The following is a 24,386-nucleotide window of genomic DNA, read 5'->3' as shown; positions in this document are numbered from 1 at the left end:
AATTGTGCCTTTATTGATATCTGGTAAAGTAAGAATAATCAAATATTGGATTCGTCTATTACGGACGAGAAATTGTATTCATAGTGCTATATATAATGACATGTATCAAGAGTGTGAATTAGGAAATAAGTCATCATGGGTTAATAAGGTTAAATGTATGTTACTTAGCTTAGGTTTCGGGCATGTTTGGTATACACAGAATGTTGTAAGCGAAGAAGTATTTTTAAAATTATTCAAACAAAGGCTTATTGACCATTTTCTTCAGGAAAGAAATATTTTTTTTTTCGATTCGTCATTAAAATGTACTATTTATAAACATCTTGTGGATAATTTTCAATTGCAGTTTTATTTGACAAAAAATTTAACTCCACAATGTATTAGATTTCTAACTAAGTATAGACTGTGTTCACACAAATTAAATATTGAATATGGTAGATTCATTAAAAGAGCAAGAAATGAAAGATTATGTATTTTGTGTAACCATGGTGATATCGAGGATGAATTTCATTTTATTTTGAAATGTCCAAAATAAGAACAATATTAGAAAATTGTATATTAAAATGTATTATTATACAAATGCATCTGTTTTTAAATTAGTTCAGTTATTGTCAACAAATAATGTATCGGAATTGTCTAATTTAGGAAAATATTTGAAATACGCTTGCATCCGATTGTATTTAAAATGTTCTGTTGTGATATACATGTATATATTTATGATATACCTATAAGCCGTACTGCTTCTGGTTTGAAATAAACTATTAAACTATTAACAAAAGAACTGACGTCTGGGAAAACGGAAAAATCAAAATGATACTCTCCAGGAATCATAAGCTTGCTTACCAAGGGTAGTAAAAATAAGTCGTACTATTTCCGTGCGCACAACACATGTTTCTGGTATCACATTCATCAGTCTTTAGATACGCTCGCCATCAGATGTTGAATTGCATTCATTAATCTTGTATTATTGCATTTAGCCGAAGATTCGCGAATCTGGTTCTAAATTTACACTTTTTATTTGGTTCATAATCATAGCTTTACATTTTTAATTTGCACTTTAACGAATTTACCTGTTTATACTCAAAAATGAACAAGCACATACACTTTATTTATACACGAATACATTGTAAGAAGGCATATAACAAAAATAGAAAAATTTACATACAATTTAAACTGTTATTGTTCTTGCTATAGAATGATAGTCGGATTAGTTTGATCCATAGGCACTGAAAACTTTCTCTCTAATCCAGGGATAATCCTTAGTTTATCTTCACTGGAAGGAAAGCGTTTTATAAATATTGTTATGCACACAACAGCAGAAGTTTGAGAGGCAAAAAAGCACAAAGCAACAAGATAAGTTGACCAGCTGTATTCGTAGCTAAATGCTAAATCTTCGCTTTTTTTAGCGTGACTAGTTTCATCGTTTATAAAGGTTATATACAGTACCATCCCGACTGCAATACACAGACCTGAAAAATACATATCAGGCCGTTAGTTTTCTCGTTTGAATAGTTTTACATTTGTCATTTTCGTGCCTTTTATAGCTGACTATGCCTTATGGGCTTTGATCATTGTTGAAGGCCGTATGGTGACCTATAGTTGTTAATTTCTGTGTCAATTGGTCTCTTGTGGAGAGTTGTCTCATTGGCAATTAACCACATCTTCTTATTTTTATATGTTTTGAAAGAAACTAATGACTAGTTATAACTAATTTTAGTAATGATGATTGCAGTCAAACCAATGTCATATGTAACAATGGAATGGAAGGGATGGAAAACCAATGTCATATGTCACAATGGAATGGAAGGGATGGAAAACCAATGTCATATGTCACAATGGAATGGAACGGATGGAAAACCAATGTCATATGTCACAATGGAATGGAAGGGATGGAAAACCAATGTCATATGTCACAATGGAATGGAAGGGATGGAAAACCAATGTCATATGTCACAATGGAATGGAAGGGATGGAAAACCATGTCATATGTCACAATGTTATGGAAGGGATGGAAAACCAATGTCATATGTCACAACGGAATGGAAGGGATGGAAAACCAATGTCATATGTCACTATGTCACAATGGCATGGAAGGGATGGAAAACCAATGTCATATGTCACAATGTTATGGAAGGGATGGAAAACCAATGTCATATGTCACAATGGTATGGAAGGGATGGAAAACCAATGTCATATGTCACAATGGTATGGAAGGGATGGAAAACTAATGTCATATGTCACAATGGAATGGAAGGGATGGAAAACCAATGTCATATGTCACAATGGAATGGAAGGGATGGAAAACCAATGTCATATGTCACAATGGAATGGAAGGGATGGAAAACCAATGTCATATGTCACAATGTTATGGAAGGGATGGAAAACCAATGTCATATGTCACAATGTTATGGAAAGGATGGAAAACCAATGTCATATGTCACAATGTTATGGAAGGGATGGAAAACCAATGTCATATGTCACAATGGAATGGAAGGGATGTCAAACCAATGTCATATGTCACAATGGAATGGAAGGGATGGAAAACCAATGTCAAATGTCACAATGGAATGGAAGGGATGGAAAACCAATGTCATATGTCACAATGGAATGGAAGGGATGTCAAACCAATGTCATATGTTACAATGGAATGGAAGGGATGGAAAACCATGTCATATGTCACAATGTTATGGAAGGGATGGAAAACCAATGTCAAATGTCACAATGGAATGGAAGGGATGGAAAACCAATGTCATATGTCACTATGTCACAATGGAATGGAAGGGATGGAAAACCAATGTCATATGTCACAATGTTATGGAAGGGATGGAAAACCAATGTCATATGTCACAATGGAATGGAAGGGATGGAAAACCAATGTCATATGTCACAATGGTATGGAAGGGATGGAAAACCAATGTCATATGTCACAATGGTATGGAAGGGATGGAAACCCAATGTCATATGTCACAATGGAATGGAAGGAATGGAAAACCAATGTCATATGTCACAATGGAATGGAAGGGATGGAAGACCAATGTCATATGTCTTAATGGAATGGAAGGGATGGTAGACCAATGTCATATGTCACAATGGAATGGAAGGGATGGAAGACCAATGTCATATGTCACAATGGAATGGAAGGGATGGAAAACCAATGTCATATGTCACAATGGAATGGAAGGGATGGAAAACCAATGTCATATGTCACAATTGAATAGAAGGGATGGAAAACCAATGTCATATGTCACAATGGAATGGAAGGGATGGAAAACCAAGGTCATATGTCACAATGGAATGGAAGGGATGGAAAACCAATGTCATATGTCACAATGGAATGGAAGGGATGTCAAACCAATGTCATATGTCACAATGGAATGGAAGGGATGTCAAACCAATGTCATATGTCACAATGGAATGGAAGGGATGGAATAAATACTTTATACATTGTATGCGCCGAAAGTGCTTTTCTGGATTGACATTCTCCTGGAACGCTCAAACTGTGTGCGCCGGAAGCGCTTTTCTGGATTGACATTCTCCTGGAATGCTCAAACTGTATGCGCCTGAAGCGCTTTTCTGGATTGACATTCTCCTGGGCGCTCAAACCTAATATAAATGTAACTGTATCGTATGCCCTTAAAAAGGACCTAAACAGAATCTTATCTTATCTTCCTAAACGGAATCATACTTTTCCAAGCCCTCGAATAAAGTAGATTGTTACTAGCAATATAAATACAACACTTCCGGTAAGAATATCAAAGCAGAAAATTCCTACACTGAACTTTTCTGGAGATTTTATCAGATATTTTGTCGAATTATTTATAGTGTGGATTCATTATTATTCTTGTGGTAACAATTTTCGTTGACTTTGCAAGTAAAGGTAAACTACGAATTTAAATGTTCTTCGAAGTATTAATTTTCTATATGCTGGTATGCATAATTGTTTTTTTATTGAACAGTATTCTTAAAATCAAAATAGATAAGCAAATAAAATGATAAAACCTCTGATTTCGGTTTTTTTGTTTGTATTTACCGATATAAATTCTATATCATGTTGAGGACTGTTGTGTGTCATTCTCATCTCATTTTTTGTTGGCCAATGGAGCTGAAAGTCTTTCTGTGATATGTTTTTTATAGTCTTTTTCGACATCTTTTTACAATTTGAAATTGCAGATCCCTACAGTTTCCGGTACATGTTAAACGAATCAAGTGCAAGTAAAATTCAGCGTTTATTAGTAAACCTGTAACTTTGCAAATGACAGCAAAAAAAAAAAAAAAGAGAAAGGCAACGTTCGGAGTGTGACATGTAAAAATTCTATGCATTACCAATACACGTATAGCTTCATCAGGAGGGCCAGGGCCCCCTTTCCAACCTAATCCGCCTCTGAGATTGCTGTTTGCTTCACGGCCAATCTTTCATGCATATTTTTTTTTTAATAAAAAAATTAAGTTCTGCATTGTCAGTAATTTACCTGCGTTTATGTAAAAAACAGCTGCCAACAATGTTAGTACATTTCCTCGTATATTTCCAACAATATTGAATAAGGTTGAGCATATTATAAGAAAGAAACCAGTTAGAAAGACTGGAGTTGCTTCTCTTTGTGCCTCTGAAAAAGAAAAATAATCATGGTTTTGATTGTTTTTTTGTTTTTGTTTGTTTTGTATTACCGTTAACTAAATATTAATGACAAGGGGAGGGGGGGGGGGGGCGGGCTTAAAAAGTGCCCCTCCCGTTTTTTGATATTTTTTGGCGAGGGAAATGTTATATTCTGGTCATATGTAATAAATTAAGCTATCTGATTCGCAACTTCGTCAAATTGTGCATTGCATGGATTTTTTTTTCGCTAGACAATGATCAAAACATTATTGAAATTATGACTTTCAATTTTGACCCCTTTATCAAAGTTTGCGAGCAGCGTTAACTCTCTGGAATTTGACGTCTGTAGTACGTTTGAATACAAAAATGATAAAAGATTGAGGAAACACAAACTTGAAAGATAAATCGAGATTTTGTTTCTGTTTTATTTCCAGTCAGAAGTTGTGATGCTTAACTTTGTTGAGTTGTATATTTTCACTAGTACAAAGTATTGTCTCTCTACATCTGGTAACTTTGTAAGAATAAGGTAGCTCGCCATCAAATCGAATTCTGGTCAGTATTTTCTCGGGTTCTTGGGTTGTCTTTTTCTTTCAAAAACAATTGTTTGGCATATGACGTTTTCAGTTGTTCTGTTCAATGTAAGATCGGAAGTTTTCCTTTTGTTATTCTTAACATATTGCGGATTGTGGGTAACTACAAAAGGGATAATTTCCCCGTTTCGGTCCCATTTTATTGTTGTTCTAATTCAGTTAACGAGATAACAATGTCCCTTTTAGTTCCAGCATCTATTAGAGAATTGTGTTTATTTTGTTTCCTTAAATATATATATATATGTTAAGTTTGTATTTATGTGTGTTACACAATAACCGAGGCTGCTTTGCTGATGAAATACTCCTAGATTATCGTTTTTATCACATTGATTGAACCATATCTATATAATATGTGACACTCTAATAAACTATTTACTTACTTATAAGGTTATTTCTCTATAACAAATATTTTCAATACATGTCTCATGTTACCTGCGATTGCTGTGGTTGTTTCTTGTTTATCGTTTTTATCTTTTTTGTTAAAACTACTGGAATAATCTAGAGGAGTACAATCCTTGCCTGTAACAATAAGCACTATCATTGTAATGTTTTTTTATAATGTATAAAAGCGATAGGTTTCCAATTATTGTCACATTAACATATAATGTCTATTTAGATTGCTCATCCAATTTTGTCAATATAACGGAACTATATAAATAACTGTCATACAAGTGGGAGGTTGAGCTAGCTATGAAACCAGGTTTAATCCACCATTTTTTTCTATCGGAAAATGTCTGTACAAAGTCAGTAATATGACAGTTGTTTTCCAGTCGTTGCGTTGGTTGATAAAGTCTAACGTTTGATTTTGTCAGTTTTATGGACTTCCTCTTTTTGAATTTATATTGGAGTTCGATATATTTGTTATACTTTTTTATTGTATAAGTAGAACCTCAGACAAAGTAGTATCCTCCACTATAATATGTGATATGTACTACAAAATGTAGTTTATATATTAGTTGAAGAGCGACAGGCCATTATAAACATACGTAAATCTATTTTTAAATGGTGAAACTAAACATTTTTGCAACATACCTTTTCTTTTTTTTATCTTAGAGAAGGTTTAGTACGAATTTTGCTTATCCGTTTATTTGGAGATTGTTTCATATTTCATATCTGGATAATTTTTATTGAGTCTGAACTCGGAAGCGGGTGATGTACGCATAGTGAGAGCGGCTTACCTTGTTGGAGCATGCTTCCTTCTTTTGATTTCATGTGACCTCTGATATGACCTTTGTTTTGTACATAAATCAGGCCATTAGTTTTCTCGTTTGAATTGTTTAATATTTCGGATTTTTATAGCTTAATATGCGATATGGGTTTTGTTCATTGTTGAAGGCCTTACGGTGCCATTTAGTTGTTAACTTCTACGTCACTTCGTCTCTGATGGAAAGTTGTCTCATTAGCAATCATGCCACATATTCCTATTTTTATAGTATTTTTCAAGTTTTTGCTGTTTGTTTGTAAATTCCAATTTGATTTGCGTTGAACACCGTAAACTATTGTTGCATGTTATTAATTGCAACGTACTACCTACCCACAGCATGTATGATACAAAAACGCCAAAGTCCAATTTTCGAAGCGACATTCCACGTTTCCGGCATACCACTATAATTCGTTCCATTGAAGCCATCTTCGGATATGGTAAGCATACTTGCAGTAGGAACTTCCTCACTTAAAAGTAACCAATAATCCGTAGAAATGGCCAGTGCAATGCTAGCTAATGATACAGCTCCTAAACTAAATGCTACACAAGCCAGCATAAACTTTGAGCAATGCATAGTAGATGAATAAGACTGAACAGCCGTCTAATCTACATGTTATATGTGTTGAGTCTATCATTACACAGATCTCAGATACACAAATCTCCGTCTACTGCTGGTTCTTATCCATTTATATTTCTAAAAAATAGAAAATTTGAATAGAAAACCTAAAAGAATCCTTGCTCTATTCAATACAAGTTTAATTGAAAAATTTAGAAAATTAAAAATTATCATCTGAAGTCATGTCTAAAAGTACTTCCGGTTTGATGTAAGCATTGTAAGGTCATTTATGTAAAGATACCCTCAAGTCTTAATAATTCTCCTGGAAAACATTACCACATGTGGAGCAGAATAGGCTTACCCTTCCAGAACACCTGAGATCAACCCCGGTTTTTTTGTGGGGTTTGTGTTGCTCAGTCTTTAGTTTCAATGTTGTGTTTTGTTTACCCCTTTTTTTTTTGGTCGTTTTTCGTTTTTTTCCATGGCGTTGTCAGTTTGTCTTCGAATTTTGAGTTTGAACATATTTAGGTATCTATCGCCTCTTTATGTTTGTTTTACATATAATCTTGGTTAATTTTAGAAACGGTACCACTGTTGGTTTGTCGTTGAAACAATTCAAGCAAGACAATTATAAAACCTTACAAGTAAAGAAGACTGGAACCAAATTAGTTTCGAATCAGCGGAAACAACGAAAGGAAACTATACATAAACAGGTCACATTTGTTTGTTCCTAACTCAACTTTAGCCAGCAACCTTGTATGTGGTTGTGTTATGTCATATCTTTATGGTTTTTCATTGAAAAAAGTTTAATAGAAGGTCTTTGATAGTTACTGGTTCCTAAAAATTGATTAATTTACAAACTTTTAAGATTGATGACCATTAAGAGTTAAGCATATTTATAGACACATTTCTTCTATTTGTGAGGGGGATGATTGACATCTAAATGTTTTGATTATTTGGGTCAATGGTCTGCTGTTTTCTTGACGTAAACCCGCCCTTTATCTGCTCTTATTCATATAGATTGTTGTCGGTCTAAATAGGAAAGAAAAGATCTTAATTCCGACAAGCTAAACAGTCAGATATATAAAAACTGGTAGCATGGAATCTTATTGGCTTTAAAACTCAATAGTCTGACAGTCACATATCTGTAACATTAACAAGCTTACTTGAACCAACCAGTTGTTGGCATGATATGGGTTATGTTCTTCTCATATAATTTATGATGGCATGATACTAAACCCCTAACGGGGGTATTGTAGTTGATTTTCATATGATGAAGACATAATCTTTCGATCAGTTTAATTGAGGTCTGGAGCTGGCATGTCAGTAACTGCTAGTAGTCCTTTGTTAATTCATATTGACTATTGTCATTTTGCTTAGTTTCTTTTGTTACCTATTCTAACATCGGACTCGGTCTTCTTTTAAACTGAGTTTTACTGTGCGTATTGCTGCGTGTTTGTTTATTCCACGTTGGCTACAGGTATAGGGGAAGGGTTTTGAGATCTCATAAACATGTTTAACCCCGCCGCATTTTTAAGCCTGTCCCAAGTCAGGAACCTCAAGCCTTTGTTAGTCTTGTGTGTGTTTTTTTTTAAAGTTTTTGTTCCTTTGTTTGTTTCGGAGTTTAGTGTGGCGTCCATTTTGCTGAACTAGTATAGATTTTCTCGCTGCGTTGAAGACTCATTGGTGGCCATGTGCTGTTTTCTACTCCTTGGTTGGGTTGTTGTCTCTTTGACACATTCTCCGTCTCCATTCTCTATTCTATTTGATATACTATTCAAGAGACGCTTATATATGGAAGACCATTTCTGAAGATATGCCGTAAAAGCGAATCTGAATGGTTTGATGAATTTACTAATCTCATTATCTAATGAATACATACACTGATCGAAACATTAAAAGGTAATTTGCAGATATCGTTTTATATTATAACTTTTGCACTGCTTATGGCACACGTTCACACATATGATGGGAAGAACGGATATGATATAAAATAATGTTTGTGACTATTCCAAGTGAGGAGCCTGTAAATCAGTAGTTGTCGGTTTTTTGCTGTATATCATATGTGTTTTTTGTGTGTTTTGTACATAAATCAGGCCATATGTTTTCTTATTTACATTGTTTACATTTTGTTATGTCTAGGTCTTTTAAAGCTTTCTATGTGGTATGAGTTTCGCTCATCGTTGAAAGCCGCATACGGCGACCTATAGTAGATAACATCCACACCATTTGTTCTCTGATGGATACTTGTCTCACTGGCAAGCTTACCACATCTCCTTATTTTATGTTGTGCATCAACGTATGACACACAAGCAATACGTTACCTAAAAAAATTCAAAGGAGCATTGACACTTTATCATAGAAAATTAAATCAAATATATACTTGAATCCTACATTACCCACTACAAAAGAAAAAAATATGAGCTATGCATCTGAAATTGACTCTTTAACATATATGAGGATCCATTTGGTAATTTTGATTACCATGTCTCTAAATCTGAAATTGTCTGATTACTTCTCAAAATGTTTGCTTTTTATTTGAATCATCGATTAAGAATTCAGACACTTGTCTATTTTCAAGATACTACAAGCTATATCAGACGAGAATGGTTTATAATTTACATGTGTATAAAAATTGTGTGAAAATAAGACACTGATTACTACGGACATGAACAAGCATCACTTACAACCCCCTTACAATGAGGGCTTACAATGTCTTGTATCTTATTATCTGGTGAATATAAACTACCATTCATGAAAGCTGACACAAACTACTGACAGTGGTATCAAAATGGTTTGAATTTGGTCCATAAATGTCTAATTTTCTTTATTAACAAGATGTTTAGATATCAGTACTTGATGCTCTCACTTTGATGTAGGTTTTTAAAATTTAATCTTGGGAAGATCAATTTGATGGCTTAATAATCTATGTGTCTCGGTTACTACAAATGAGCGACACAACAATCTCTTTTAACAACGTTTCCAATTATCTTTGAAAATATTGTCACTTTAAAGTTTTAATTGCAAGTAGGAAAAAAATGTTACTGTCAATTCGTCAACTTTTACATTTCTGCATTAAACAGATTTGATTAATTATAAATGACAATATTCAATACATATTGTACTTCATTCCTGTTTTTAACATCGAAGCCAAACAATTCTGTATTATGGGTTTAAAGATACCAAAAGTGCAACCAAAGACCATAAGGCGGAAAAACCCAAAGAAATTTAGTCAAAAAGAGAAAAAAAGACGAACAAACTACAAACATCTAAAACCCACTACACAAAAATCTACAACCCACTACACAAAAATCTACAACCCACTACACAAAAATCTACAAACCACTACACAAAAATCTACAACCCACTACACAAAAATCTACAATTCACTACATAAAATCTACAATCCACTACACAAACATCTACAATCCACTTCACAAACATCTACAAACCACTACACAAAAATCTACAAACCACTACACAAAAATCTACAACTTCCACTACACAAAAATCTACAAACCACTACACAAAAATATCAGATTGAGAAACATGAACCCAACCATAAAACGAGAAGTGAACACTGAAGCTGGAAGTTTCAGCAATTCTTGCTCCTCTAGTGGTACCCATCGTAATCTGCACGACAAGTAAACAGCCTTGGAACAAAGAACAAACTAGAGATATGAACTCTATTTATAGGTCTTACTTGAGTTATGCAATACTATAATCGATGACAGTTAATGACGACCAGTTTGAACAGTGAATATGTTTCTTTTTTGTGATATTTAATTCAATGGTAACACTTAGAATGAGTTTCATAACAGCGTGGACATGGACACATAGTAATTAAATGTTATCGTGTGTATCACGGGCTGTCGACAACAAAGACTTCACGCAATTACAGTATGTCAGGGGCCTCTCAATGGGGATATACATGATTACTATCTTTACACATGTCCATTCATAAAATAAAGGTTTTTGCATGAAATTTTATAGGAATTTGTTTTGAATATATTTATATACTCAGAACAAAAAGTTTCTTTTGACAGAATGAGTATATTCAGAGGTGATATCACCAAGTAATCGAAAAAAAAAAAAAAAACGTTATGATTTTTCTTGCACAAACGTTCTGTGGCTACTTAAAAAAAATAAGAGAACATTTATTCGTACGAAATGATGGAGAGTAACCTACGTTCAACTTTCATACTAAGATTATTTATGTTGGTGATAAGAACCCCGCACCTTCAAAAAAAAAAAATCATTTTAGTCCTCTGGACTGCATAATGTTTTGCACTGAACAAATTTGAATTCCCATCGAAGACTCCAACGATCAGATTTTCGTGAATATTTAAATATCATTCTAACAAAAAATAACTCGCGAAAATATCAAGAAGCATATGAATCCGGTCTTGTGTGCATAAATTACGTTGATTGGAGTCAGTGTAGCTTTTGTGGAAACATTGATACATGTATTTATTTTAGATTTTGTTATACCTCAACACGTATAACAACAGTTACGGGATCTATACAGTCCGCCAAAAGTTAAGCACCATCTATTTTTATTGTATCGAAATTTTTTCATTTAAAAAAAAATCAGTTATTCCTCGAAAAAGAGAAAACGTTCAAGTAGCAATTTTGCTAACATATACCATAAACAAACCATAACTTAAGTTTGGTCACATATGCAGGTTCTATGCATTTACATTTTGCGTCATAGAAAGAGTGCAAATTACACAAATCAGAAACGAAATTTAAGTTTCACTGTGATTTTATTTTTTTACAACAATGAATCACCAAATATCATTAAAATTCTCTACAAATAATCTTTGGTATGTTCGGCAAATTTAATGTCAATATTTGAGTCAATAGGATGTGTAACCACCTCTCTTCCGGTACAGTTCCATAACACGGCGTCTCATACTCTGTACAAGCCTTCTGAACTTTAGTTGAGGAAATCTATTCCATTCATCAACAATTGCCACTCTTAAATCGCAAAGATTTTGCAAAGGTGGATCTCTGCGATTGAAATTTCTGTAAAGGCATCCCAGACATGTTCGATAGGGTTCATGTCTGGAGAAATGGAAGGCCAATGTATTCTTGCTCTTTGTACTCGGTTACAATCCTTGCCCTGTGTGGTCTAGCGTTGTCGTCCAGGTACAAGGGTCTTGACGCAAATGGGTGATTATCAAAATGAGGGACTACAATGTTTCTAAGCACCAAATCCCTGTATGTCTGTCCGTTCATATTACCCTGCAGAATATGCATACCCAGCTTACAACGATATGAGAAGCAACCCCATACTGTAACACCACCAGCACCGGATGCCATCGTTGGACAAATGTTGTTTGGTCATATAGGTAGTTTTATTTTCTCGCCAAACTTGTATTCTGCCGTCTACTGGTCTTAACAGAAACCGACTCTCATCTAACAAATGCATTTTTTGCCAGCTTCTCATGTTCCAGCGTCGATGGTCATTAGCCCATTGAAACCTGATTATACGGTGCCTGGCTGTTAGGGCAAGTTTCTTGACAACACGACGTGCTCTTAGGTTGCCTCTATGAAGTCGACGGACCAATGTTCGAACACTAACACGACCACTTGGAGGCCAGTGGTGTCTAAGCTTCGGGGCAGGAGTAAATGGGTTGGCTTAAGCACGACGAATAAGCAGACTGTCGTCACGACTGGTAGTTAAACGGGGTCTTCCGGACCTTGGTCAATCATTTACAGTTCCTGTGTAAACATGAAGTTGTAAAAGTCTGACAATGACGGTGTGATTAACATTGAAATGGTTACCTATGCTCCTAGTGCTCATACCGGCATTTGACATGCCAATTGCTTGTCAACGTTCAGCCACAGATAACTTTCGCCTTGCCATATTACACAATGACTTAATGAAGGTCAAATTTCACCTGTACGCGGGGCAATTTCTTTATACGGACATGTATTATTTATTCCCCCGTCAATGCATGTATTTGTGTTTGTTTACATATAAAGCATTTTTTTTATTTTTGCGATTGACCTATCCACTGAATGATTTGCAATGCATGATGGACTACTTGTCTATAACTGAAATGCTTCTTAATTTTTCACTTATAGCCAGAAACGATTTTTTCTTACTTTTTTCTCTCGATTACTTTGTGATATCACCTCTGATTATACTCATTCTGTCAAAAGAAACGTTTTGCTGTGAGTATATAAATATATTCAAAACAAATTCCTATAAACTTTCAAGCAAAAAAAATTATTTTATGAATGGACATGTGCAAAATAGGAATTATGTATATCCCCATTGAGAGGCCCCTGCCATACTGTAATTGCGTGAAGTCTTTGTTGTCGACAGCCAGTGACCGATACGATATCATTTAGATATCAGTTGTCCATGTCCACACTGTTATGAAATTCATTCTAAAGACAAAGTCAGTAGTTTTAGAAATATTGTGACAAAGTGGATATACTGAAGAAAAAAAAAACAGAATGTTATGCTATTAACCCGTTGAGGGGTTTTCATACTTTCCTCTGATATTCATATAAATTTTATAACAGTAAATATTAAACAAAACTTTTTTTTAAGCGCCCTTTTTGGCATCTTTGTCCTTTAGTCTTTAGAGATAGTTGTCTCATTTTTGATTATTTTTATATGGTCAATTTGCCATCTTAGTTTGGGTGCAATGATATTATTGATGAACTAAACATAACAATAAACTATAAATTTATATTTTTAAAAGTCATGCAAAATATGAGTAAAAATAGCAGTATGAGAATAAGAATCATTCCTTTCTAAAAATGTATAAAGCATGTCAAGAAAAATTGAATTATTCTTTCCTTGAACTTTTAGCAATTGATATGCAAGCGTATACTATTAATAATGCCACACTATTATACACGAAGTTAACAATACTCAAGATTACATTTACGTCTGAAGAACAACATGTTTAATATTTGAAGTATGGTACCTCAAAGTTTATTTACACTTGAGTGATTATTGGGCTATGGTCTCCTGTCTGTTTAGTCCGTCATGTGATGATTCAATGCAATACAAATCAGTTGTTTTATAGTTGACCCGAGATAATATCACTTTATGTTAATCGTTCTGTCGCATAAAACAGCGTCAGTCGTTTGATTAGAAAAATTTGTCTGTGTAAAAATAAGATTTAATCGCAACATACATTTTTAAGAAAAATTAACCTGACGTCCCTCATATAAGACCACTTTAAGATCTATATAATCATGAAAATTGCAAACCAGCTCATCCCAACCCTTTAACCTTTCAACACCTGATATTTTACCCTCTACATGGCTTTCCATACCAAGATAACACAAAAAGATATCAAAAAGAGAAGGGAAGTAAATCGTTTGAAATATACTGGAATACTATATTCGAGAGGGCGATAACATTTCTTTACCCATATGTCATCTCCATAGACACCCGACTTTTTTTTATGTCACGTGACTTACATATTTTACTGTACATTGTGTAACGTGACGGCTCTAGACATTTCATTGTCAATAATATCACACTATATGTATAGATAATATAGAAAAAGATAAAAAGAATTCAGAATTTATTCTTGTTTTCTGAGGGAGCACTCTCTATCATTTCCGTTCCTAAAAGGCAATTGATAGGTCTTAATTGCTTTTCATTAGCTCATGGATACAGAAATTTCTGCAAGCATTGACTAGACTTTGGAATTCAAAGAGAATTAACGATAAAATGATAAAATTAGAAAAATGCTTGACAGAGCGAACCTTTTCACAGCATCAACATGAATGGTGACATTGTATAAAGATTAATGCAAGGATGGTGCTGCATTTAACGATTCGCTATTTACATATGAGGAAAAACTTTAAAAGTCAACTTGGTAGTGTTCATAAAGATTTAATCGAAGCATTCACTGCAGTAAGTCTGAATTAACAAACTTAATTACTTAATAGAATCGAGTTTAAGGATAAAAAAATAGGACTTTTCATCAAAAGAAAAAAAAGATTTCTTTTGATGAAAAATCCCATATTACGCATAACTTTTTCTTTTTGCAATGAATAAATTAAATATGAAATACTGAGTCTCGAAGATGAGGTGTGGTTAACGCACGGCCTTCAACAATGAGCAAAACCCATATCGCGTAGCAAGCTATAAACGGTTACGACATGAACTAAATGCTACATTTGATTAGTTTAGTGATTCAAACTGGTGCATTTGCAATTCAAACAGACGTATGGTTAACGCACGGCCTTCAACAATGAGCAAAATCCATTTCGCATATCAAGCTATAAACGGTTACGACATGAACTAAATGCTACATTTGATTAGTTTAGTGATTCAAACCGGTGCATTTGCAATTCAAACAGACGTTCAGTTATGAAAAATGTTGTTTTGAAGCAAACTTGGTCGTTAAGAATTCAGTCTAATGAACATTATTACAAGACGTAGATATCAAAATTACATATCTTATGCTATTGCAAACTGTCAACTTCTTTAAATTAGCAATGAATTTACATGAACTCTCGCACTTTCAGTGAACGTACTTCAGCCCGGTGTATTTATAACAGATGTAGTGACTGTTTTAGATTTAAAATTCAGGAGTTTTTTTCCCATTGTGTTTTATGTACTGTTGTTTGTCTTTTCGTCGTTTTTTGTTTTTTGCCATGCTATTGTCAGTTTGTTTTTTGTCATGCTATTGTCAGTTTGTTATTTGCCATGCTATTGTCAGTTTGTTTTTTGCCATGCTATTGTCAGTTTGTTTTTTGCCATGCTCTTGTCAGTTTGTTATTTGCCATGCTATTGTCAGTTTGTTTTTTGCCATGCTATTGTCAGTTTGTTATTTGCCATGATATTGTCAGTTTGTTTTTTGCCATGCTATTGTCACATGCTATTGTCAGTTTGTTATTTGCCATGATATTGTCAGTTTGTTTTCGAATTAAGAGTTTTGATATAGCTTTGGTTTCTTCCGTCCCTCTTTTAATTTCATTTATAACGAAATGTGAATGTTTTGAATTTTACTTTGAAATAGATATATCTGTAGAGTAAATGCTAGAATAATACATGACAGGCTGTGGTTTTCATTCTGTGTGATGTTACCTTAAGCTTGAGAAAAGTATCTGAATAAGATATGGGTTTTGCTTATAAGGGTTAATCCCGTTAAATTGTTATCAAAAACATGAAAAAGAATAACAAAAATGTTCGAAGTAAATAAAATTTAAATATGTTTGTGATATTTTTTTCAACAGACAATCGAGATGCATATGGGTGATGATCGTGCTTCCATTTTTAATCAACTGATTTCCCCCCTCCCCACCCATATACATGTAGCCCTATTTTTAATCCCACTACCAAAATGTAATGATTTTCCGTACTCTAAGTAACTACAAAATTTTCATTTTTTTATTGAGTCTTTTACACCTAACATGACATAAAGGTTTGATCTATAAAATGGATTGCAATTAGCGATCGACAATTGACAACTGAATTAGTCCTTGGACAAAAACTCTGCGACAATTTTTGATGAACTTTACATTTATATGTAACAAATCTAAAAAAAAATGGATATGAAATGTGTATATATCAACTGGGGTTTTACTCAAGAACCTTGTTTCATAGCAGTATTTTGTACGAAGACGGTTGATGCGTACACAAAATTACTTGGCCATATGTGTAAATTTGAGTGAATCTCTTAGAATTCATTGGTACTATTGCAGATTATCTGTATCCAGAGGACTAATGGTATGTTCTGTTCAATGAAGTGCATTATTAACTTCATTGGTGACATATACCATTTTAACCTTGCCTTACCAAATATGTGCCACATATCGAGCAGAAAATTCCTCTCATCTAAAGCAAACTATTTTACATATCATCACCAGGTATTAGTATGTTTCCATGTTCAAACTGACTCCATCTTAAGCTTTGTGTGTATTGTTTGGTATGTGCTTGCTTCTTTGATTCACACTTTGTGTGTATTGTTTGGTAGGTGCTTGCTTCTTTGATTCACACTTTGTGTGTATTGTTTGGTAGGTGCTTGCTTCTTTGATTCACACTTTGTGTGTATTGTTTGGTAGGTGATTGCTTCTTTGATTCACACTTTGTTTGTATTGTTTGGTAGGTGCTTTCTTCTTTGATTCACACTTTGTGTGTATTGTTTAGTAGGTGCTTGCTTCTTTGATTCACACTGTAAAATAGTGTTCTTTCTTTGATGTTTGGTTTTTTAGTTTCTTCAAACTTTTCTGACGGCACGCAATGTTATAACGATACCTTTTTGTATTTGTTCACATAGTTTTCTTTGATGTTTGGTTTTTTAGTTTCTTCAAACTTTTCTGACGGTACGCAATGTTATAACGATACCTTTTTGTATTTGTTCACATAGTTGCACTGAAACTTTGTCATGTAAACGTAAGTTGATTAGCATTTATCTTAAAAGCATAATTATCAAATCCTCGTTAGGTTTCTCACATTCTACTTTCGATAGTGGGGGAATTGTCCCTTTTCACTTCGATTTCATCGCAATTTCGCTATTCGATCAATTATCTAAACTTATTACACCTTCAATATCTACATCAAACACCTGTTAAACATACACATATCATTTTATGTAAGATTCTTATTTGGATGCATGAGGTTAAGATTTAACTTTACACTAATTTATAAACCTTTAATGATATGAGGATGCTAGTTATAAACAGTCATTAGCAAAGAAATTTAACACAAAGCCATTAATAGAAAATAAATCAAGACAGTTTCTTAATGTTCATATGCGTTGTTATATGTGTACATTTTCAAATTAGTTCAACGAGTGTAGGGAATTTCGTCTTCTACAACAACAACACGAAAATAAAAAAAAAAAAATCACAACTTCCTTTTTTCAGACGTCCAACAATTGTGTTGAATTGTTGGGTTATAAGAAACACTGCAGATAGAAAACACATTGAAAGTGGATGTAAAATATAAATATGCAGAAGTTTTTGGCGGCATTTTTCAGTTTAAACCAAAAGTATGGACTGTTGTTTTTAATCAGGTAGAAGCTAAATAGTATTAGTAAAACCAGTGAGAATCTATGAAGGGGATATCATTGATAACAAATCATAAGTCAAAGACAACACCTCGAACAAAAGACCAATGATAACTAACTAAATCCGGTGGCTGTACTTCGGAGTAGTTGTTATAAAGTCACGGCATATGTTGTGTTTGGAAAAAAAAATATAGGTTAATATGTTATCCTCACTTATTAGAGTCATATTATACTTCAAATTTAGAAAAAAAAAAGATTTAATTTGTTTTGAATACTTGAATGGCTAAGTTTTACTATACAACACATGAACACGGACTTTCTTTTAGAAGAAATCCTTTATCTTATCAAAATCTCCAGAAATGTACTGCAGTCTGCTATTGAATTGGTTTCTTCCCGTAGTCTTAATTCACCGATAGCTTTTTCGTATGCAGTGACCTTAACCACGAGACCTCTCGTGAGTACTTTGGCAATTGCACAGCACAAGTGCGAGGGAAAACCGTGATGAAAGAAAAGGTTAACAAACGTGGAAGTTAGATAGTTTTAATTGATTCTGATAGAAAAATTGATACATTACATCATTCAACAACTGTATGACAAAGTTAAATTAACAAATAGAAACGTATTGAAAATATATAAAACAAAATCGCACGATTGCATTCTGTCATTTCTCTTATTTTTCACGTGATCCGTGATTTTGTGTTGATTGTTTATTAATGTCACGTTTGGTAAACTTCGGCAAAAATAAACACGAAAGTTATTTAGCAGGGAAATTTTCAATGAGTGAAATTTTTTTTGTCGATCATATGTAATTAATTCGTAATAAATGTAAAAATACGTGCAAAGAGGACTCAGTTTAGCATATATACAGTCATTGCTTCAAACTCGCTTCATATGGTTTTAAGGATTACTAATAAATATTATCATTTGTTACAATTATCGTTGGACCTTCAACAGACATTTATTGTTCAACCGAATGAAATGAATGGTACAAAATATGTTCACGCAAAGTGAGTTTTACTTACAAGTTAATCCTTGATTATGTGTAGAAAAACAGTTGCGATCTAACCGATGTTACAGTCACAACATGAGAAACAAAAAAAGAAATCTAAGAACATTTAGGTAAAATAGATATACACCCTACCTGTATCGACACCTCGCATTGTTTGTTAACAAGAATATAATGTTTGACATTTAGTTATATATAATCTCAAAACCTATCTCATTATTTATTAATCACATATAAAAGCAGTCTCATTTCTCATATTTCTAATTCCAAAAATGCCATTACAATCGCAGCATAGAAATTTATCAAATAAATGTAGTTGTATTTCAGTAGTCCCCAAAGCAAAGCAATCAAAAAGGATTCCTTGTCAAATGCCATTATAGAGATCAACACACCAAGAAAATTTAATCTATCAAAAATCTAATTACGTGTTTATTTTACCCAACGTGATCTGCTCACTGTCAATTTCAAAATGTTGAAAATGGAAGACTGCAGCTTCGGTCAATAATAATAATTGTTAAATTGTAGTTTATTGGATAATAGTACAATACAATATTTATCTGTAATAAAGATATATAACAGTTTCTGTACATCGATATTTATAATTCTTGATAGAAAGGAAGGAATTACGCAACAATGGAACATTACCGACATCAGATCGTATACATGTTTTGAAATTTTAGTCGTTTTGGGACCAGAAGAATATAAAGAACATTCGGAAAAATTTTAAAATAACACAAATGTGCTGTACAAAATGCATGAATAATTAATAACAAACCATTAGCTTGTTGTAACAAATATATTTTCGATCAAAATTTAAGTGCAATCTTGCACTTTTTTTTAAAACTTAATAATTAAATTCTAAACCCTCTCAAGCGAGTACAAAAAAAAATCAGGTATTAAAAAATGTAACATCGTATTTTACAAACATGTGTCCAGTAAAGTCTTGTTTACAAAACTCATACTGTACATTTGTTCTACTGTAACGTAAAATTATCGAAATGTTGCCATGTTGGCTAATAGCTTTATAATCTGTTTTATTAACGAAGTTAAATACCAGAGAATTGAAGGAAATTTTGATTTATGAATATCAAAGAGGCTTAATAATATTACGTAGCAAATTTTCAACGGTTTTACAAATATCTTTAATGTCAAAAAGTTATCGAGGTTGAAGATATATTCATACAAAATAATAAAAAAAATGTAATATTTTGAAAATCGAAGAACATACATAACCAAAATGAACTAATTTGCATTTAAAAGAAAAATCATATAAACTATATTTCAGCGATATAATATTTAATTCGGTTAAAAATGCCCGTCTTATTAATTTTTTCGGTAATTACTAACAATGTGTCAACAAAATTTCAAAATTTCAGTTTTGATCTATTTTCCACCCTGTACAAATTGCTTACTTGTTTAAATACGACATGCTTTGCTGTAATAATGCACACGAAACTGTTACATTGTCAATTAAATTAAATATTGAAATTTCACTGACCCTAGTGTGATATATGTACGACCTCCAATATAACTGAAAAAAAAGAACAGTCACGATAAAACGCCACTATTGATCATTTCAAAATTTAGAAAAGCACTTCGGACGCATGAAATTTATAACGTATTGTTTTCATTGTTTATAGCACGGGGTCGATACCTCTGCTGGTGGACTATGAGTCCCCGAGTGTGACATCAGCTCAGTAGTCAGTACTTCGGGACTGACATGATTCATAACCTTTCTAAAATTGTCTGTGTATAGATTTTAAACCAAGGTTTCAACTCCCTCAGGCAAAGTTAACCTTAGATGGATTTGGCTCTTTTTATTAGGTCCTTTTTGTGTCTTCAACTGTTTCGGTTGTTATACATCCTTGGCTTTCAATTACTTGGCTTGTGAAGGTACATCCAGAAAAGCGCTCTGCGATTTTATGGCGTGTTTTTTTTTCAGGTAAAGGACAGTCTGCCACTGAATTAAGCCGTCAAAGGCACCCGACTAATAAGGAACTGTAATGCAGGTATATTCACGAAAAAAAAAAATCAGGGATATTTGAACCCAGGAAAGTCTACCTAATTTGATGAAAGTTTAGTTCCTACAATCTAGACACCATTTGTTCATTATCAAATATTCATTTCACTTTTTGGCTCCTGAGTTAATAGTGGACGGGATACTATTTTTCGTTCCTTGGCCCCTGAGTTGATAGTGGACGGGATACTGTTCATCGTTCCTTGACCCCTGAGTTCATTTCAGTATTCTTGGATTTTGTGCTTATAAATCACAACTTTTGTTTGTCTTTATTTTCGACTTTTTTTCTTTAGACCATGACTTGCCTTGTTGTTTGTCGTTTTCACCATATATTTTGTGATCCTATTTTAAATTTTATGTTTTAAGCAGCAAATTCAAACAGTTTCTCTCTCAACGCGTGAATAAAACCGTGTTTTGTTTATTTGTAAATCATCTATTAGTTTCCATGATATATAAGTCATTGTGTTGGGCCGTGATTGCAGCTGCCCACATATATAAATTCATCATAGATACCAGGATTAGTAATTTTGTACGCCAGTCGCCCTTTTCGTCTACTAATGACTCATCGGTGACGCTCGAATCAAAAAAGTTCAAAGAAAAAAAAAGTACGAATTTAAATAGTATTGAGATCTCGAAATTCTGAATAGTTTTGCCAATCACAGCTAAAGTAATCTATTCCTGGGTTAAAATCCTTAGTATTCGAAAAATTCAAAGTTTTGTAAACAGTTAATTTATAAGTATGACCATGTCCATGATAATATATGTCAACACAGAAATGCTGACTACCTGTTGGTGATACCCGCGGGGAGGAAAAATACATACAAGAATAACTTACATTTGGTGTAGGATATGTATGAATAAATAGAAGTGAAACCAACAAAAGATTTAGCAAAAAAAAAACAAAAAAAAAAAACCAAGATAAGCGTCAATTTTTTTTTATAAATGTTTTCGTTAATATAAAGTTTATTAATCTTATTTCAAATATTTTTTCTATTATAATAATGTTTCAACATGTTTAAACATCGAAAAATTGTTGCCATATTTGCCATTGGCCTTTAAGTTTTTGCTTTATTTACGGTAGTTAAATATACCGGTCGTGACAGTAAATGTAAAAGTGCCTACTCTAGATTAGGTGTGAATCAGATGGGGAGAGTAAAAAGTCCCAAGATCTGTAGGTGTACATTAAATATAAAGTCCTATCCTTCTGCATTTGTTTGAGGAAGTGACTATTCATACTTTGTAAAAACCCACTCTGATTTAAACAAAAAGCTCTCTGAAACTGAAAACATTAATGAAATTTGAAAAAAATAGGCAGGACAGGAGTTTTGAGTAAAAAAAAGGCAGGATGAGACACTTGCAAAAAAAAAAATGTCAGGATGACAATTTAGGTAAAAAAAAAGTCAGGATAAACTTTAAAAAAAAGGCAGGACCGAACAGAGTGAAAAATAAAAAGGCAGGACAGAGATTACAACTAAAAAAAAATGCAGGACAAAATTTTTCATCCTAGCCCCCATAAAAATCAAATGGTAGCTCCCTAAAGGATATCACAGATATAATTAAGTCAGCTGCATATCTTGAATAGCATTTCCAAACTGACAATGAGGATTGGTGGACAACTAGAATATTTACAATTTTCTCGTTTTTAACTTTTAATTTCTCTGCAGAAATATTCCAGCAGCGCCTCTAAATGGAGAAGATATCTCACAATTGCTACGATATTCAGGAACTTGCCCTTTCAATCACGATTTCCTTGATAGATGTTTGCATTTTTGCTGGAAGCCTTGGAACAAAGGGTTTCAAATTGTAAAAATGAAGTCTTTTCTTTGAAGGTATTACGAACGACATCATGCCATGGTTGGTCGTTAAGGAATATCTGTGTTATAAATAACCACGGATATGTTATACTTGTAGTGGCCATAATCGCGTTAAGGAACACCTGATTCCATATCCGGTTTGTGGTGGGATTCACTTTTGTTTTCCTGTCAAGTGTTTCATGAAATTGTCTTTTCGTCGTTTTTTCTTACTTCATGGTGTTTTTAGTCTTATTTTGACTTATGCTTTTTATTGCCTCCTTTGCATTTTCGCCATTTTTTAAAAAGGGCGATGAAAGTGTTAAATTTGAATACAATTTTAATATGAATAGCATCAATATTCTTCAGTCTACGTTTTATATCCCCAAAAAGCTACAAAAGATTTAGAAGCACCCAATTCTCAAATGAACGGGATAATCTTTTGTTTAACCCTTTCATATAAAGCGACTGGATAACTTCTAAATGGTATATATATATATACATGTATATATGTCTAAAGATTTGCACAACGGTACTAATATAAGATGGTAATATACGAAGATGATGTAATAAAATCGTGTCAACATCTTACTTTAGTACCGTTGTGCAAATCTTTAGACTTATATAACTTATTCCTAATCTGCGCAGTATCGTCTATTCTAGACGATCCGGTACATATTAAATTTGCTGGTTGGTCCTTTTTATAGACTTCTATATGTATATAAAAATTATTGAGTTAGATTGCTGACAAATAAAAATACATTGTGTATAAATTAATAGTATAACATCTACACAATCTTAAAACACATGTCTTATGTCTATAGATATAAGAAGATGTGGTATGAGTGCCAATGAGACACCTCTCCATCCAAGTCAAAATTTATAAAAGTAAACCAATATAGGTCAAAGTACGGTCTTCAACACGGAGCCTTGGCTCACACCGAACAGCAAGCTATAAAGGGCCCCAAAAATTATCTCTAGATTCGCTTTACATGACAAGGTAACACTACGACTATTGAATCATATTTTAATATAGCGGATGTGGTCGAGTGAAGAATTGTCTTAGCCGTGTGATATGACTTTTGTTATCAACTGCATCCGGTATATATCAACTGTTTCCGGTTTATATCAACTGCTTCCGGTTATTATCGCATGCCTTTCTTTAACGTAATCGCAAAGCATTTCGACGTCATTCTGCAAATTCCGGAAAATAAACCTCAGTGGTACATTTAAGTGAAAAAAATAGCCAAGTAGAATTACAGAAGGAATATTAGGAAACAGGAAAATATATTATTAAAAAACGCAAAACAAATAATACAATAAATGAATTTTATAAAGTTTTAAAAACGTTTTCATGTCTGTATGGCTTCTGCTGAAGTATATGATAAAAAGAACATAACATGTCATTTTTCATATCAGACCCCTTATCAACCCATGGTCAAAATCATCACTCGAGCCTGTCGGCTCTCGGGCTGATATCATGACCTAGGGCTGATAAGGGGTCTGATATGAAAAATGCCATGTTATAATCTATATGTATCAAAGGTGTGAGTTCAAGTCCCGTTGAGGGAAAAAAAAATTGTCAGCATACAAATCTAATTCTAACACTGTTGGATTTAATTTTTTAGACTTAAA

At 33.4% G+C, this 24,386-nt stretch overlaps 1 protein-coding gene across 2 annotated transcripts in view; it reads right to left on the bottom strand.

Moving 5' to 3' along the window:
• Nucleotides 1–1,084: 1,084 nt before the first annotated feature.
• Nucleotides 1,085–24,386, bottom strand: part of LOC127709271 (voltage-dependent calcium channel gamma-5 subunit-like) — a 70,457-nt gene continuing 47,155 nt past the window's right edge. Inside the window, exons 1-5 of one of the 2 annotated variants that reach the window (XM_052214699.1) lie at nt 19,080–19,103; nt 6,716–7,079; nt 5,614–5,700; nt 4,467–4,601; nt 1,085–1,466 (exon numbers count right to left, since the gene is read on the bottom strand). In XM_052214699.1, coding sequence (XP_052070659.1) covers nt 1,186–1,466; nt 4,467–4,601; nt 5,614–5,700; nt 6,716–6,959 — 747 coding nt within the window. In that variant the 5' untranslated portion in view covers nt 6,960–7,079; nt 19,080–19,103 and the 3' untranslated portion in view covers nt 1,085–1,185. Of the gene's footprint in view, nt 1,467–4,466; nt 4,602–5,613; nt 5,701–6,715; nt 7,080–19,079; nt 19,104–24,386 lie in introns of those variants that run through there. The other variant, XM_052214698.1, reaches the window with a different exon arrangement.

This window comes from Mytilus californianus, unplaced genomic scaffold (assembly GCF_021869535.1).
Source record: "Mytilus californianus isolate M0D057914Y unplaced genomic scaffold, xbMytCali1.0.p SCAF_7, whole genome shotgun sequence".
NCBI lineage: Eukaryota > Metazoa > Mollusca > Bivalvia > Mytilida > Mytilidae > Mytilus > Mytilus californianus.
This window is presented reverse-complemented; position numbering and strand designations above follow the sequence as displayed.